Raw genomic sequence first — 17781 nt, forward strand, 5'->3', positions numbered from 1 at the left:
GAAATGTTCTGAGTTACAGCGCTGCTATGATAAATCCCTCCTGAACGCATTCAAGTAATGTTCAGAAAGTCCCTTTTGTATCTGATGTTTACATTTATGCTTGCTACAGTATGACCACACCCTACGGGCCCGGCCGTAATTTACAGAAATTCACCAATGGATGAGTCTTGTGTACTGGGTACTGAGTTGAGCATCTTCCTCTGATTCGGAATTACCTGTAAAGTCCACAGGCTTCAATCAATCATGACGGAACAATACATTCTGCCCGAAGCATGTTTAGCTCTGAAGCTTCTCCTTGGAGAGGTAGCCTAGCGGTTAGAGCAGGGGTGTCAAACTCATTCCACGGAGGGCCGAGTGTCTGCAGGTTTTTGTTTTTTCCTTTCAATTAAAACCTAGACAATCAGGTGAGGGGAGTTCCTTACTAATTAGTTACCTTAATTCATCAATCAAGTACAAGGGTGGAGTGAAAAGCTGGATACACTCAGCCCTCTGTGGAATGAGTTTGACATGTGGGTTAAAGCCTTGGGCCAGTAATTGAAAGGTTTCTGGTTTGAATACCCGAGCCAACACATTTCACTGCACCTATCTGGTGTATGTGACAATAAAACACTTTTTTTTGTTTTTAAGAATGTTATCTTGTAAAGGACCAGGCGGAGGAGGTGTTGAGATAGAGGTGAATTATTCAGAAGACATCTGCATGCAGATTCGTAATGTAACAAAACACACATGGCCAGAAAGTCACCCCACAATCAATATGTCAGAGGACTGTTTACAGTAACAATGACTGGAGTGAACTCATGGTAGTACTTAATATAATACTGTAGACAACCCATAACCAGGACCATGCCTGATACTGGGGAGACCTTGAGGTGAAGTGTGATCTCTACTCTCTTACTTATTGCTCTCATTGCGTGTGAAGCCTGATGGACACTCAGGCATGCACTCCCCTCCGTGGATGACAAAGTGAAAGTCACCGGCCAGGTGCACACGGTCACACAGGTCCATGGTAATGCAGCGCCAGCCCTCAAACTTGTAAGTGTCTGGGGGGCAGTCCTGCATGCAGCGGCCCTCGTGGTAGTAGTGCAGGCAGGCTGCGCAGGCCATGTCGTCGTCCGGCTCCGTACAGCTTCCCAGGCATTGGGCATGGCAACACTCACCACCGTCCGTACATGCCCGCCGCTCACACTTCTTCTCTGGGCACACTGGGCAAAACAGACAGAGAGAAACAGGTTAGTGGGTCAGAGTAAACAGTCTCTATATTACTGTAGGTCTGGATGATAGGGTCTGAGTAAACAGTCACCATATTACTGTAGGTCTGGATGACAGGGTCAGAGTAAACAGTCACCATATTACTGTAGGTCTGGATGACAGGGTCTGAGTAAACAGTCACCATATTACTGTAGGTCAGGATGACAGGGTCAGAGTAAACAGTCACCATATTACTGTAGGTCTGGTTGCCCAGGTCAGAGTAAACAGTCACCATATTACTGTAGGTCTGGACGACAGGGCCAGAGTAAACAGTCACCATATTACTGTAGGTCTGGACGACAGGGTCAGAGTAAACAGTCACCATATTACTGTAGGTCTGGACGACAGGGTCAGAGTAAACAGTCACCATATTACTGTAGGTCTGGACGACAGGGCCAGAGTAAACAGTCACCATATTACTGTAGGTCTGGACGACAGGGTCAGAGTAAACAGTCACCATATTACTGTAGGTCTGGATGACAGGGTCAGAGTAAACAGTCACCATATTACTGTAGGTCTGGACGACAGGGTCAGAGTAAACAGTCACCATATTACTGTAGGTATGGATGACATGGTCAGAGTAAACAGTCACCATAGTCTGAGTAAACAGTCACCATAGTCTGAGTAAACAGTCACCATATTACTGTAGGTCTGGATGACAAGGTCAGAGTAAACAGTCACCATATTACTGTAAGTATGGATGACAGGGTCAGAGTAAACAGTCACCATAGTCTGAGTAAACAGTCACCATATTACTGTAGGTCTGGATGACAGGGTCAGAGTAAACAGTCACCATATTACTGTAGGTCTGGACGACAGGGCCAGAGTAAACAGTCACCATATTACTGTAGGTCTGGACGACAGGGTCAGAGTAAACAGTCACCATATTACTGTAGGTCTGGACGACAGGGTCAGAGTAAACAGTCACCATATTACTGTAGGTCTGGATGACAGGGTCAGAGTAAACAGTCACCATATTACTGTAGGTCAGGATGACAGGGTCAGAGTAAACAGTCACCATATTACTGTAGGTCTGGTTGCCCAGGTCTGAGTAAACAGTCACTATATTACTGTAGGTCTGGATGACAGGGTCAGAGTAAACAGTCACCATATTACTGTAGGTCTGGACGACAGGGTCAGAGTAAACAGTCACCATATTACTGTAGGTATGGATGACATGGTCAGAGTAAACAGTCACCATAGTCTGAGTAAACAGTCACCATGGTCTGAGTAAACAGTCACCATTTTACTGTAGGTCTGGATGACAGGGTCAGAGTAAACAGTCACCATAGTCTGAGTAAACAGTCACCATAGTCTGAGTAAACAGTCACCATATTACTGTAGGTCTGGATGACAGGGTCAGAGTAAACAGTCACCATATTACTGTAGGTATGGATGACATGGTCAGAGTAAACAGTCACCATAGTCTGAGTAAACAGTCACCATAGTCTGAGTAAACAGTCACCATATTACTGTAGGTCTGGATGACAAGGTCAGAGTAAACAGTCACCATAGTCTGAGTAAACAGTCACCATATTACTGTAGGTCTGGACGACAGGGCCAGAGTAAACAGTCACCATATTACTGTAGGTCTGGACGACAGGGTCAGAGTAAACAGTCACCATATTAATGTAGGTCTGGACGACAGGGTCAGAGTAAACAGTCACCATATTACTGTAGGTCTGGATGACAGGGTCAGAGTAAACAGTCACCATATTACTGTAGGTCTGGATGACAGGGCCAGAGTAAACAGTCACCATATTACTGTAGGTCAGGATGACAGGGTCAGAGTAAACAGTCACCATATTACTGTAGGTCTGGTTGCCCAGGTCTGAGTAAACAGTCACCATATTACTGTAGGTCTGGTTGCCCAGGTCTGAGTAAACAGTCACTATATTACTGTAGGTCTGCATGACAGGGTCAGAGTAAACAGTAACCATAATACTGTAGGTCTGGACGACAGGGTCAGAGTAAACAGTCACCATATTACTGTAGGTATGGATGACATGGTCAGAGTAAACAGTCACCATAGTCTGAGTAAACAGTCACCATGGTCTGAGTAAACAGTCACCATTTTACTGTAGGTCTGGATGACAGGGTCAGAGTAAACAGTCACCATAGTCAGAGTAAACAGTCACCATATTACTGTAGGTCTGGATGACAGGGCCAGAGTAAACAGTCACCATATTACTGTAGGTCTGGATGACAGGGCCAGAGTAAACAGTCACCATATTACTGTAGGTCTGGATGACAGGGTCAGAGTAAACAGTCACCATATTACTGTAAGTCTGGACGACAGGGTCAGAGTAAACAGTCACCATATTACTGTAGGTCTGGATGACAGGGTCAGAGTAAACAGTCACCATATTATTGTAGGTCTGGATGATAGGGTCTGAGTAAACAGTCACCATATTACTGTAGCTCTGGACGACAGGGTCAGAGTAAACAGTCACCATATTACTGTAGGTCTGGATGACAGGGTCAGAGTAAACAGTCACCATATTACTGTAGGTCTGGACGACAGGGTCAGAGTAAACAGTCACCATATTCCTGTAGGTCTGGATGATAGGGTCTGAGTAAACAGTCACGATATTACTGTAGGTCTGGACGACAGGGTCAGAGTAAACAGTCACCATATTACTGTAGGTCTGGATGACAGGGTCAGAGTAAACAGTCACCATATTACTGTAGGTTTGGATGACAGGGTCAGAGTAAACAGTCACCATATTACTGTAGGTCTGGATGATAGGGTCTGAGTAAACAGTCACCATATTACTGTAGGTCTGGATGACAGGGTCAGAGTAAACAGTCACCATATTACTGTAGGTCTGGATGACAGGGTCAGAGTAAACAGTCACCATATTACTGTAGGTTTGGATGACAGGGTCAGAGTAAACAGTCACCATATTACTGTAGGTCTGGATGACAGGGTCAGAGTAAACAGTCACCATATTACTATAGGTCTGGATGACAGGGTCAGAGAGGAAAGACACTAATGGAGCTAACAGATAAAGCACAGATCACTCTAATTAGCTTATATACAGTGTCAAATTACAATAAATTCAACGGTTTTTAAACTGGAATACATTTATGAGCTTCTTTCCCTGGAGAGGAAAAAGGGTTAAATGGGTTAACTATTATTAGACCTATATCAAGTTCTGAGGACAGGAGTGAGGATGGGTGGCATGATGAGACTCTGATTAAGCTGGATGGTGTGTGTGTGTGTGCATGCCTAGCCTGTACTGTGCTCGTTGGAGGTGGAGGAGAGGCAGGCTTTAGGATTAGTGGGCTGTAAAATGGTAATCGCTGAGCAGAGCTGGGGAGCTGGAGAACGTTCTCAGAGAGGAAGTGGTGTGCCATCAGGGCGTCGAATGTTTGCGCAGGGCCCCACTCTGCTCTATGCCAGCCTTGTTAGTAAACTGCAGAGCTGGCCCCACTACAGATAAATATTATTGCTGTTTGGGACTATTAAGGGAATTCTGGGGAGGGGAAAGAGAGAGGGGGGAGAAATAAAGCAGTTGTATCGCCAGTAGATGGATTGCCGTTGACTCCAGGAGCAGAGGAGGGCTCCAATCAGACTGAGCTTCTCTGATACTACATCTTCATGGCAGTGGGGGAGCAGACCTGAACCAGGTCCCACTGACAAGAACCTACTGATGGACAGCGCACCCTTACCAGATTACAGTGCATCCCTTTATTCAAGTATAGATTTTATTAAAGCAGCTACCACCCAAGACAAGACCAAAAAACTGCAGCAAAGAAAACCCCTCAGCTAATAGATCATTTGCAGTCAATTTCTTGAGAAACAACATTTCATTGGTTTACCAATTCTGTGCCAGAAACGGGACAAAAGTGACGCCACTTACAGAAATCAGAACTCCTAGAGTAGCTTCCAAGACATATGAACTTCCTTCAAGACCGTGAGAAAATCAACAGTAAAACAATTATGTGGAGAACACTGGCATGTTTCAAATTAAGATTTTAGCTTCACGAATAACAATTGTCAGTGTTTACTGAGAATAGCAAAGGGACTAAACCACACAGAAATGTGGTATCAATAACACCAGCATTACCTCTGGTTGAGAAATACACTGACTTTGGTTACAATGGTGGGAAAGACAGGCTTCAAACAGTTCATTTGGAGTTGTTGCCCAATGAACTCTATAAGCGCAATACTATACATTTAATCTGCCTGTAATCAGCTCTGACTATCCGCCCAGGTATTAGGCCTATGCTGTTAGATGTTTAGACCATAGTTATTATGTGTATTATAATCCTTATGTATTATTTGGTGATGTTGTTCCCGGAGGGGAAGAGGAGGTGAGGTGATTCTGTCTAGTGAGGAAACTCAGTAGTTATTTATAATGTATCAAGGGCCACCTGAGTTTGGACAGGAAAGGGGAAAATACTTTATCAGGGGCCCCAGGTATGCATGAGGGAAGGTGAGGCAGCATGTGCCCATGGTAACTGAATGACAGGAGCTCTAATCTGGAGGCCAAGGGAAGTCTACTACACAGAGACAGGCCTGGGTGTGGGCCCAAGTGAGTGGATGTGGAGGAGCTCTTGGTGACCTAGTGCTTTTTACAAATGATTACCCCTGTCTGAAGAGGATCTAACTCCAACTGAGAAGGCCACCGAGCGACACGGTGACACTCCTGGTTCCTAGGCAACGGCCTCTTGGTGCCGAGCCCTGCAGGCTGGTGGGGGGGGGCACAACCAAACACACACGACACGTCTTCATCATTCTGTCTGTTCATTAGCCTCCGCACTAATAAGGAAATCAAAGGTTTTTAAACTGTGTGTTTATTGGGGTAATTCATCTGCATACTGACATATAGAATGATTATTGTATTAAGTCAGAGGAGGCTGGTGGGAGGAGCTATGGGAGGACGGGCTCATTGTAATGGCTGGAATGGAATAAATGGAATGGTATCAAACGGATCAAACATATGGAAACCACATTTGACTCCATTCCATGGATTCCATTCAGCCATTACAATGAGCCCGTCCTCCTATAGCTCCTCCCACCAGCCTCCTCCATATTAGGTGTATACTGGGTGTGGTGCAGAGATAGAACTAGAAAAAGAAAGAGAGAGAGAGTGTGTGTATAGTAGGAGTGTTTCCTTCGAGACGTGTGTTTGGTTGTGTAAGATGTGTCTAGTGTCAGAAGATCAGCGGTGCTTTATGAACCAGGGGAGAGAGGGAGTGGGGCTGCTAAACTAATCTAAACATGAATATTTCATGCTGCTTTAGCAAACATCTGTGTAAGTGAAGAAGAATGTGACAATGCACTACAGCAATGTTGCAAAGCAAACACATCATACTCCCACAGTACCAACTAGCCTAGTGCTTCTCTTTTTCACAAGGGAGGAGACTCATCATTCCCACTCTTAACCATTTCTCAAATAGTTGAGATTCTTTCTCACATTTGGTCAAATCACAAGCTGAACATACAAGAGGTGAAATTAGTCATCAAACATTCCATTAGAGTTTTGTAACCAACAGAAAGATGCAAGTTTTTTCAATAGAAAAAAATTAAATAGAAATCAGCTATTTGGTCAAAAGAACACAGACATGATCCTTCTTATTTCTGCTGATATCTTTAGCCAAGACTTAGGCTAATCACTCTATTTATTGCCATCCATTATGTAATAATTGGTTTATTACTAATCCGCTCATCACCTTTAACACACAGGATTGATTGAAAACCTTTTCTAAACCATAACACAGGATTGGTGGGTTGGAATGAGTATGGGTGGTAAATGAGAACTGCACTTCCTTAAATAGCCATATGGCCCTTTTATAAGCTATATATAGATGGACAGTTACTTGTTCCAATTCCAACTCTCTAACCAGGCTCTAGCTCAATGCTCCATAAATACCTAGCCATTCTGGACCTAGCCCATGAAGACAAAAGCATTATTTTAAGTAACCTATCCAATACCAACACATACTAGGCACTGATCTAGAAGTTGAATCCCATGATGGAGGTGAGCAAAGAGAGAGAAAAGCAGAGAGAGGGGGAAAAAAACTGGAAGCCATTCATTTTTTGGAATTCCACCAAAAGGGGGCAGCCCAGACAAGCTCAAAGGGGCCTCGTTAGGAGAGGTTCCGCATCATTTGAACAGATCCCTCAATGAAGAGAAATTCCAAACATGTACACCTTTCGCTGGGAAGAAGAGGGGGTAGCTGCTGCCTCACAATCCATATAAGTCAAGCCAATTTCCCTGTGTGACCAAACAAAATGTGGTATCAAGAATACAATCCTATATTTATAAATGCTCCAAGTGCAGCCAGCCTATTTCCACACTGCTCTGCTCTACACACAGCTATGCGTGGCATCGTGGGTTTCCACTGCTTCAGAGGAAAGGGACCACTAGAATACCTAACAAGAAATGCACGACTGATCAGAGAGTATGTCTCATCAGTTTAGTTAGTTAGGCCCAATACTCCTTATCAGGAAGTAATGGTCTATATTGCACAGTATTGTATCTATAGGCAATGTATGTATTTCAATGAATTGAGGATAACATGTAAATAGATACAGTGTAAATAGTGCACTTACAGTTATCTTTAAATGAGTAACTCAAGGGTTGATTATGATACTGGAATAATCAATGCCAAACACTGGGCTCCGATAAGATTGTATGGCCCCATTAAGAAAGCTAAGATAGCGGTATGTTGTGGTTGTGCCCAGTCATGTGTGACTGTCAGTAGAGGAGAGAGGCTTCGTACAGCTGACAACACACTCCTGCTGCAGAGATCCAGAGGGTTGGGGAGTGGGTGTAGGGGTTATGTACCACACTCTCATTTCTGCACAATCTCTCCCTCCTAGAGAAAACTGACAGGTCAGACGCCATAGACACTGCAGCTGCCCAGCCTGCCATGCTGCACGCAGCAAAATTACTGCAATGTAAGGAGCGGCACGGTCCATCTCCTCTGTAGTAAACAACACAATGAACACAGAGAGAGCGACAGAGTGGGCTCCCCACAGAGACTTCCACACATTCCTGTACCCTCAATAAACAGAGAATGAACGAAGAGCTACAGTCACAACAGTGCTGTAACAGACTGGAAAACCTACATGCTGTTTAAAAGCCCATTGACCCACTTGGATGTTTTTCCTGTGACATGTTGTTTGCCTGTGGTCTGAAGTCAGTGGAGTATACAAAGAATATCTATCAGCTCAGTAGTCAAGGAGTAGAATGTAAATCCCTTTGTCCTCTTCACCAACATACAATAACACATTTCAGGAGACTAAGAAGAAATATGAAAGCTTGTTATGACTTGACTCAAATACTGTATATCATCAATCCTGGATATGTTGTAGTGGGCTATGGATGTAGCAGAAGGATTAGAATGCTTGTTTTGCTGCAGGAATGTGACTGCAGGGCCAGGATGCCGATAAGTGATCTGAGACAAACGGAGGTTTGCTGACACGCAGCATCTGCATCAGAGAGAGAGCGTCAGATCCCTGCATCGAGAGGGCTCGCCTTGCTTGGCTGGCGGGGGACATGCGATTGGGAGCTGTTGCGAATCGGCGATCTTGGGTTTAGTAGCCTATGGGAACATCATGTGTCCGCCCGCCCGACGCCCCCCTGCCCTCTCTCTCTCGTCTGTCTGTCTGTCTGTCTGTCTGTCTGTCTGTCTGTCTGTCTGTCTGTCTGTCTGTCTGTCTGTCTGCCTGCCTGCCTGCCTGCCTGCCTGCCTGCCTGCCTGCCTGCCTGCCTGCCTGCCTGCCTGCCTGCCTGCCTGCCTGCCTGCCTGCCTGCCTGCCTGCCTGCCTGCCTGCCTGCCTGTCTGTCTGTCTGTCTGTCTGTCACAATATGCTCTGCTTCGTTCTGATCTGATAAGGAGACAGTGAGGTTTCAATTGATGCCTGTTTTTCTCCCACATGACGCTTCGTTGATCGGGAGAACCACATTTCTCCGTTTGACATTTATAATCCTAATATTTTATCACAGAATTTCAGTTTTTCTTAAAAGACTGATCCTTGCAGAGAGCATTATGCACCAATCCTCCTCTGGGTTATTTGAATGCGTGGCATGTCGCTCTAGCCAAGGTGCTTGCGTCGGCTACTACAGTGTTTACATCTGGGGAGACTAGTGACGCATTTGCAGCCCGCACGCAACGATGCTGCAGTGGAATAGTAGCCTATTCTATGTGCATACCTCTACTGCTGTATTTGCTATCTCACAAAGTCATAAGGTGAAGGTAAAATAATCGAACTGGATACAGATTCAAAGGAATGTAATTTAAAGCCATGAAGATGACAAAATGTGAGGTGATCATATATCTTTTCGATTTCTATTTCAATTGATCTATGCTTTTCAAGGCCAATTTAGATGACCTCTAGAAACAGAAATACATTTATTTTTTAAATATATATATATATATATATATATATATATATATATATATATATACTCTAGTAATAATAAAAATAACTGTTATTATTATACACATTGGATTATTATTAGTATTAGTATACGTATTATTTTCCATATTTTTCTAATCATAAATATCCAATTTGCCAGTGTCATGAATAGGATGTAGGACAGACTGTTTGGAAATCATTCATTATTAACGGGGGAGGAATTTGAGGGGTGTAACTAGGAGAGATTTCTTGTGGACCAATAGCAGGCTTGCAGGGGCGGTTCTGGATGATTGACATGTTATTGAGTCTGGAGTAGAGATGGTAAACAAGTCCTCTCTGGTGAGGGGAGTGGGAGGGGGAGCTGTAACCATGGTGATTAAACATGCCCTTTTCAGCATGCAGTGTCTTTATACCTTCAGGAAAAGCCTGAAAATATGTTGTTTGATACGATACAATACAATATTACTCTCCTAAACCCAATAGGCCAGTCCCCTTTGTTGTAGAGGATGTTGTTTTGCTTTCGCTGGAACAAAACCAAGATCTTCGTATTTCATCTGACCTGGAAACAAACCCTACATCTGTGGCAAATCAAATGTACCATATGTTCGATCAGATTGGTTATCTCCTTCCTTGCACTATTAACATAGATTCATTAATGGTTCAAGTAATCTGCACAAGCATCCATTTATTGCATTTTCCAGCCTGCACACCAAGGCCATCTATGAAGGTTGAAAATAGTGAGCTCAATGCTGGCCCCAGCAGTCAGGTACGGTAGCCCCTCATTTTGTATACAGTCAAAGCTCTGCGTCTCAGATTACCAGCAGAGGCAGGAGCAGCAGTCTGCATCCGTCTGGCTGTGTAGCTCCCCCCGACCCCCAGCTCCCTGGGCTCCATCAGGCCACATCCTCATCCGGCAACCCGATTCTCCCCTGGAGCCCCCATCGGTTCACTCTAGACACTTGTTTAAACCACATCAGCACAGAGAGCCAGGGAGAGGATGCTTCCTACACTAGCACAGCCGAAAGACAAACCGCACCACCAATCCAATACTACTGTTGCTATTATTTTATTTGATTTATTTAACCTTTATTTAACCTATTACAGCAAAGAGTTTAAGGACTATTTTAAATGGGACAATTTAATCAGATGTTTTGTACACTTAGAGACACAACATCCCCTGCACGTTTATGGAGTTACTGTACATGTTTTGCTTTAAACAGTCTTTTTCATGGTCAAACTCTGTAGAATCTACAATCATTCCAGATCTATTTTTCTCATGCAGACAGCTGCCTTAGGTAAGCCTGAAAAATGTATCTTCAGTGTTTTGCACAAATAGGTGTATGTGAACTCATTCCTCCCAGCCCAGTGTGTTTGGGTCTCTTCCACTCCCATGCACACTAAAGACCAGCACTGTGTTTTTCACTGAGGTATGTGCTGGTCTGTGTGTTCAGGCATGCATGGCATTTCCCATCACCCGCGTTCAGACACAACAACACACACCCTTCCTTCCACCCTCAGGCCTCAACCCACTGCAGCTGCTGTTGTTATTGATGTTGTTGTTGTGTTGTTCATATGTACTTACACATATGCACTACATTATTATATAGAAATCTGTTTTCCAATCAGAGATGAGTGTGAGACCATTTAGTGGAGATCATTTTGAGGCCTATTCTCTAGCAGCTACAGTAAGGAACCACAAACACGGTCTTCTATTATAAACATTTGGAAATATTGTTATTGTACTTTTTTTCAGGATGTCTGTAATATCAAAATGCTTTTAGGAATCAGGGAGTGGACACACATCTCATATTTATCAACTATCAGTACTGAGTGTTACACAAGTACAGTATATACAGGGAGTCTTTCTGGTCATAATCAATAGATAGTGAAAAAATCGAATATCTTTGACCCGGAACCTTCCTGGATCTTAAATGTGTTGTCTAATTATAGCGGTTGTGTGAGGTCGTGGGCTTCACAGATGAAACAGCCCAGTCTCCCAGCTCAGTCTCCCAGCCCAGTCTCTCATCCCAGTCTCCCTGCCCAATCTCCCAGCCCAGTCTCCCAGCCCAGTCTCCCAGCTCAGTCTCCCAGCCCAGTCTCCCAGCTCAGTCTCCCAGCTCAGTCTCCCAGCCCAGTCTCTCAGCTCATCCCCAGATACACACAGACACACAGAGTCTCCCAGCCCAGTCTCCCAGTCTCCCAGCCCTGTCTTGAATTGGCGCATCTGGATCTTATTTTAGGCCAAACAGTGGCTTCAGCAGTCTCCCTTGTTAATTCAGAAAACTCTCCAAGTTCATCTAGGGAGTCCTCACGGTGGTTCTGGCTGTCTTGAATTGGCGTGTTTGTGAAAAACTGTTTGTGTTCGCTGGCATGGAACACTCTTCTTTTGGTCTTGTTTTCTCGTCTGTCATCTCCCAGTGTGACTAACCTGCCCACTATGACATTGCTAAAATTCACAACAGTACAACATTTGATCTCCACTCTGCTCCACTGTAGACCACTTTTAAATCAAGGGGTTTTATTGAGATGCCTGTTTTGTGAACTTCCTTACTAGACAGCCAGCAAAGTGTATCATGAAATAAACTATGGGAATATAGTGCATACTGCATTTCTGTGGTAAACCCATTCACAAAAGAATGTAAAGCCATGTAAAGACTGTCAGCAAGAGCAAATCAAATTACTGTCCATTTTTTTTCTGGTCAGGCATGATGATGATGACATTATTGGTAGAACACAAACATGGGAAGCATTCCGGCACTCAAGGTTTTATCTGGCAGGGCCAAAGCAGCCATGCCTTCTCCATGGCTTAAACCCACATTAGTATGGGAAAAGGCAAACTCGGAGAGAAACCAGGCTTTTTTTCACAGATTCAGAGGTGTTTCCTCTCACTGTAAGTGGCTTCTAAAAATACCTGAGTTCCCAGATCTGCTTCATTAAATGCACTGTGTTTCCTGGCAGCACTGAGTTGGCTGGCTGACTGGCTGGCTAGTTGGCTGGCTGGCTGGCTTACTAGCTGGCTGGCTGGCTAGTTAGCTGGCTAGTTAGCTGGCTGACTGACTGGCAGATTGGCTAGCTGACTGGTTGGGGGTAGAACCACCAGCCACAGCCTCCCTCCAGATATGCCAGCAGTGAAGAGTCCAACCATCACACCTCTAAGCGCTACAGCCACACACTATGTACTTGTACTATTTCCCCATTTCCAAAAGTGAAAAAAAAACTAAGCCCATGATTTCTGGCCACGGGTGTGCATGTTCACCTAAGACATGCCCCATTCTTCTACTCGGCACATTCTATAGCATATCCCATATTTTATTCAGTTGTATAAGACTCCAGTCACAACAATATCACTACACATGGCCTTTGTCCCCTACTACATGACTTGTTTTGACTGAAGGAGGGATGAGTGGCTCTGCACCTCCCTGAGTGTGGCTCTGCACCTCCCTATCCCCAGACTGCAGGAGTCAGAGACTAGGAGCATTATAGGGGAACATTACATCACAACAAAAGCTAATACTAAAACAGGCCAACACCTTGGCTGCAAACCGGTCCTTTTTTCATTAACTGGATTATTACACTGCCTGTAAGTACGCTGTCTGCACGGAACAGAGACTGAGAGTCCACAAGCACAGAGCCAATCAGAGCCTCTGGATTGTGGTGGTTCTGATGCTGCCAAGCCCTATTTTTGTGGATAGCCATCTGCAGCTTTGCGGCAGGCTTCAGTACGATTGGCACACAGCACACACACTTCATCCTGGCACTGCGGCCTGCACACACTCTCTCTGCTGGCACAACATCTGGATTTAAAACGACACATCTGTATTTTACATTTAATTCAAGGATGCCCTAATCCTGATTAAGCATACAAACATTTACCCTCATTTAAAAAGTGTATGAAGCTGTGTTCATATTAGGGCTGTCCCCGACTAAAACAAATCTTGGTCCCTCTAGTCATTTGTGTCTTATTTTTTTCATCAAACAGTGCGCTTAAAGCATCAGACAAGCTCAGTGCATATACTGTAGTTGATTTGATTATAACACATAGGATGTGTTTATATATGGAAAAATAGACATTTAAAAAATGTTTATCAATCGATTAGTTGAAAGAATAGACAAGTCTTGGTCCCAAAAAAATGTAAACGTGTATTTTTCCATATATAGACACATCCTATGTTTTAATCAAATCAACTACAGTGTATGCACTGAGCTTGTCTGATGCTTTAAGTGCACTGTTTGATGAAAAAAATAAGACACACAAATGACTAGAGGGAGTCTGACTGCAACTGATGTGATTGTGCTGGGCTCTCCTCCCTGCTGCAGTGATCACCACAGAAGATCAACAGTTTATCACGCTGTACGCGTTGTTGAAGCTGCAATGTAATTATAGCCATTTCTTTTTATTTTTTACCCCTTTTTTCTCCCCAATTTCATGGTATCCACTAGAGGTCGACCGATTATGATTTTTCAACGCCGATACCGATACTGATTATTGGAGGACCAAAAAAAGCCGCTGCCGATTAATCGGCCGATTTTTTTCATTTATTTGTAATAATGACAATTACAACAATACTGAATGAACACTTATTTTAACTTAATATAATACATCAATAAAATCAATTTAGCCTCAAATAAATAATGAAACATGTTCAATTTGGTTTAAATAATGCAAAAACAAAGTGTTGGAGAAGAAAGTAAAAGTGCCATGTAAGAAAGCTAACGTTTAAGTGCCTTGCTCAGAACATGGGAACATATGAAAGCTGGTGGTTCCTTTTAACATGAGTCTTCAATATTCCCAGGTAAGAAGTTTTAGGTTGTAGTTATTATAGGAATTATAGGACTATTTCTCTCTATATGATTTGTATTCCATATACTTTTGACTATTGGATGTTCTTATAGGCACTTTAGTATTGCCAGTGTAACAGTATAGCTTCTGTCCCTCTCCTCGCTCCTACCTGGGCTCGAACCAGGAACACATCGACAACAGCCACCCTCGAAGCAGCGTTACCCATGCAGAGCAAGGGGAACAACCACTCCCAAGTCTCAGAGCGAGTGACGTTTGAAACGCTATTAGCGTGCACCCGCTAACTAGCTAGCCATTTCACATCGGTTATACCAGCCTAATCTTGGGAGTTGACAGGCTTGAAGTCATAAACAGCGCAATGCATTGCGAAGAGCTGCTGGCAAAACGCACGAGAGTGCTGTATGAATGAATGCTTACGAGCCTGCTGGTGCCTACCACCGCTCAGTCAGACTGCTCTTTCAAATCATAGACTTAATTATAAAATAATAAACACACAGAAATACGAGCCTTAGTTTCCGGATTCGACCATATTAATGACCTATCATCTCGAAAACAAAAGTTTTTTTCTTTCAGTGAAATACGGAACCGGTCCGTATTTTATCTAAAGGGTGGCATCCCCAAGTCTAAATATTCCTGTTACATTGCACAACCTTCAATGGTATGTCATAATTACGTAAAATTCTGGAAAATTTGTTCGCAACGAGCCAGGCAATGAACGCAAGAGCAGTGACACAATTTCATGTTAGCAGGCAATATTAACTAAATATGCAGTTTTAAAAATATATACTTGTGTATTGATTTTAAAGTAAGGCATTGATGTTTATGGTTAGGTACACTGGTGCAACGACTGTGCTTTTTTCGCAAATGCGCTTGTTAAATCATCGTTTGTTGAAGTAGGCTGTGATTCGATGAGAAATTAACAGGCACCGCATCGATTATATGCAACGCAGGACACGTTAGATAAACTAGTAATATCATCAACCATGTGTAGTTAACTAGTGATTATGTTAAGATTGATAGTTTTTTATAAGATAAGTTCAATGCTACCTAGCAACTTACCTTGGCTTCTTGCTGCCCTCGTGTAACAGGTAGTCAGCCTGCCATGCAGTTAGACCGTTGGACTAGTAACCAGAAGGTTGCAAAAACGAATCCCCGAATCCCCCCTGAACAAGGCAGTTAACCCCCGTTCCTAGGCCGTCATTGAAAATAAGAATGTGTTCTTAATCTGACTTGCCTAGTTAAATAAAGGTGCAAAAAAATATATTAAAAAAAGGTAAAAAATGTAAATAAAACAATCGGCAAATCGGTGACCAAAAATACCGATTACCGATTGTTATGAAAACTTGAAATCGGCCCTAATTAATCGGCCATTCCGATTAATCGGTCGACCTCTAGTATACACACAGCAACACATGGGACAGCAAATTGGATGTCGAAACGGGGGAATGTTTACTGGTTGCTCAGGAGGTAAATGGGAAGTCAGATGTATGGGATAAATTTGACAAGTTGTGGAAAATACTGGAGATCAAGAAAAATAAGATAAGGAGCAAGAGCTGCGTGCATATGTGTGCCAAACATGTGCTGTTAGATTACAATATCATTTTTCAGACCGTTTGGAATAATGTAAACAACACTAAATAAATGAAGCATACCAGAAAGTCTGTTGTAACGTTTTTGTTTTTTTGTAAAGCCTACATTATAGCAAAGACTAAAAACACAAAACATTTAACAATTTATTTGTTGTTTACACTAATTATTCAAGTTTCACTTTGTTATTTTATTTTAAAACTAAAATCCTTGATAGCATTTAAAATCATGAATGACTCGTATGCTGTGCGATGACTTAAACAAATTGAATTATTTATTTATACAGTAGCCTATATAAGTATTGAAATATAGGCCTAAGTAAGTTACGGTATTAAGACTAAACAGGATGCACTCTTTTTTGGACAATTTGGAACAGTTTGTGAATGTTGTGGTTGCATGAGGTTTGGTGCTCAAGGAATCAGTAAGCTATTAAAAACACTCAAACAGGCAACAGAAGCAGGATCTGTCTTATTTCTGTAGATATATATGGATGATTTATAAAGCCAGGCACATTTAACAGTTAGGATATTGATTATAGACATAATTAAGTTGGGGTGTTCTCTCTCCTCCGTCGCATTGCTGGTTAACTTTGCTATTACGCACATGGTCAAGGACAAGGTGCTAATTCAACAGTGCACTGATGTGTTTCAGAACCGTGGACAGCAACCGCTATCTGATGCGGGAGAAAGCGCATTTGTTATCAAATAATATCATTTTTAATTTGTATATGGTTAAATTACTGTAATATAGCCATATACAATTTCAGTAGCACATGTCTTAGAGTGATGGACTGTGCCATCCCCACAGCCTCCACAATGGATCAGTCCACTCAGACTGGTGTGACTCAGACAGGTGTGACTCAGACAGGTGTAACTCAGACAGGTGTGACTCAGACAGGTGTGACTCAGACAGGTGTAACTCAGACAGGTGTAACTCAGACAGGTGTGACTCAGACAGGTGTGACTCAGACAGGTGTGACTCAGACAGGTGTAACTCAGACAGGTGTGACTCAGACAGGTGTAACTCAGACAGGTGTGACTCAGACAGGTGTGACTCAGACAGGTGTAACTCAGACAGGTGTGACTCAGACAGGTGTAACTCAGACAGGTGTGACTCAGACAGGTGTAACTCAGACAGGTGTGACTCAGACAGGTGTGACTCAGACAGGTGTGACTCAGACAGGTGTGACTCAGACAGGTGTGACTCAGACAGGTGTGACTCAGACAGGTCTTCAACACCATGACATTTTTTTCCTTTTTTTTGCTACTACTCAACTAAAGAAATCTCAGTCGACTAACAGCCTATCGACCAAACAATCGACCAGTCGACTAAATGGGGTCAGCTCTAGCTCATATTCACTCTGGGCTTCCTCATTTGGATAAAATGGGAGTGCGTTACCAAAACTGATAAGGTCATTAGTGAATTGCTAATCAGACAGCTGATGGATATAAAATCCCAAAATTGTGTCTACTGGTTTTCCTACTTCACCAGGATGCCGGTGTCCTAACAATTCATCCGAATGTCCTGACAAGGTAGGAAAACAAAAACTTTTTTCATGTCCAAATTTGTTCAAATGCTATTTTAAGCTTAAGGGTTAGGTTTAGGGTTTGGGGGTTAAGGTTAGGGTTAGGTTAAAGGTAGGGATATGTTTAGAAAAAATATCATTTTTAATGGTCAAACATTTTTACTCCCCAAAAAGTACAGAAATTTCATGAAAATAAAGCTGCGTGTGTGTTATAACTCAGATGACAGTAATGTTGTCTTGAGCCAC

The 17781-nt window shown here is 43.0% G+C and overlaps 1 protein-coding gene across 1 annotated transcript in view; it reads right to left on the reverse strand.

Moving 5' to 3' along the window:
- Positions 1 to 17781, reverse strand: part of LOC106573762 (insulin-like growth factor 1 receptor) — a 165486-nt gene that overhangs the window by 42234 nt on the left and 105471 nt on the right. Inside the window, exon 3 of the mRNA XM_014149105.2 lies at positions 896 to 1202. Within this exon, the coding sequence (XP_014004580.1) occupies positions 896 to 1202 (307 nt within the window). The remainder of the gene's footprint in view (positions 1 to 895; positions 1203 to 17781) is intronic.

The sequence above is a fragment of the Salmo salar genome, chromosome ssa16, assembly GCF_905237065.1.
Source record: "Salmo salar chromosome ssa16, Ssal_v3.1, whole genome shotgun sequence".
In the NCBI taxonomy this organism is placed as follows: domain Eukaryota; kingdom Metazoa; phylum Chordata; class Actinopteri; order Salmoniformes; family Salmonidae; genus Salmo; species Salmo salar.